Raw genomic sequence first — 1,338 nt, 5'->3', positions numbered from 1 at the left:
GGGATGGAGCGGGCCCTGGGCTTGGCGCTTCCAGGAGGAACACGCACAGGAACGTGCCGGTATGCCCTGAAGCTGCTCAGGAGGGAGCAGAGGAGGAGCCAGCACAGGGGGGCTGCGTGCGGAGGAGGAGCGGCATCACAGCCCGTCAGAGCAGCCGCCCCCGGTAAAAGCCACCCCAGGACAGCAGACAAGGGCCTGTGGCAAGAGCTGAGGGGACTGGGCGGGACATCACCCATCAGCTCTCTGAACAAAACCTTTCTGTCCCGAGCCCAACAGACAAGCGAGGGAAAAGCTGCCACCCCGCAGGGCAGCGTCCCGGCAGCATCATCCCACTGACCAAGAAGTAGTCACGAAAGAACTCGGGCAGCTCCATGCTGATGATGTCTTCGTCCAAGGGGAGCAGGTAGAAGGACCATTCATCGCAGGTGACATCTGAGTTGGGGACAGGGAAAGGTGACACTTACCCAGCCCTCAGCAGAAACAGCCCCAAGAATCACAACAGCCCCGCAAACAGGGGTGTGGGGGGCAGAGAGATAGGGCCTTTCCACAGGGATTCGTGGCAGGACTCTCTCTCCTCCCAGAAGACAGAGGAGAGGCGCCTGGAGGCAGTCCTGCAGCCAGGCTCGAGGGAACCTGCGGTTCCTGCCCACACTCTTGTCCCTGCCAGCACAGGGATCCAGCACTGGGATTCAACTGGGAATCTGCGGCGTCAGAGCTACCGCGAGCCAACCCTCGGGAAGGGGAAGGGGCAGGCACCACAGCTCCACTCACCACCAAAGACTCCCTCTTCCTCCAGCACCATCTCGCAAGCGTAAAACTGGAAGAGAAGGAGAGACCCTCAGGGTCCAGCCAGGCTCCGAGTGTGCAGAAAAGTTTTCTGGCGATGGAGGGGACCAGCTCATTCCCAGGCATTGCAACATTTGGTTTTAATTAAACATTTCTGGGTTAGAAACGAAGAACTTTTGGTGTCCATAGAAGGGGTGGAGGGCACGAAGGCCAAGCAGACACAGAGCGATGGGGTAACTGGCAGCAGAGCATGGTCAGACTGACCTTTTGGGGGCTGAAGATAATCTTGTACTTCCTGCTCCTCCCCGACATCTTGTCGGCATTGACAATATCTGTGGACAAAAAAACGCACGGACTCTGCAAAGACTGCCCACCCCCCTGAACTGGCACAACTCCTTTTATCTGATGAGGTCCACGGTCGCACACACCTCACAGGACCCGAAATACCTCAGGCAGAGAGAACTCCGGGCACAGGGCCCATCTGCCAAGGCTGCAGACTCGCCGAAAGCCTTTCTCAAGCCCACTCGTCACCAGTAGCCCACAGCACCGACC

The 1,338-nt window shown here is 58.6% G+C and overlaps 1 protein-coding gene across 1 annotated transcript in view; it reads right to left on the bottom strand.

Moving 5' to 3' along the window:
• VPS33B (vacuolar protein sorting 33 homolog B (yeast)) overlaps nucleotides 1–1,118 on the bottom strand; it is a gene marked incomplete at both ends in the record, with an annotated part of 6,835 nt that extends 5,717 nt beyond the window's left edge. The window contains 3 exons of the mRNA XM_009582448.1: nucleotides 338–432; nucleotides 772–817; nucleotides 1,051–1,118. Coding sequence (XP_009580743.1) covers nucleotides 338–432; nucleotides 772–817; nucleotides 1,051–1,118 — 209 coding nt within the window. The remainder of the gene's footprint in view (nucleotides 1–337; nucleotides 433–771; nucleotides 818–1,050) is intronic.
• Nucleotides 1,119–1,338: the final 220 nt, after the last annotated feature.

Source organism: Fulmarus glacialis, unplaced genomic scaffold (assembly GCF_000690835.1).
Source record: "Fulmarus glacialis isolate BGI_N327 unplaced genomic scaffold, ASM69083v1 scaffold18877, whole genome shotgun sequence".
Lineage (NCBI taxonomy): Eukaryota > Metazoa > Chordata > Aves > Procellariiformes > Procellariidae > Fulmarus > Fulmarus glacialis.
This window is presented reverse-complemented; position numbering and strand designations above follow the sequence as displayed.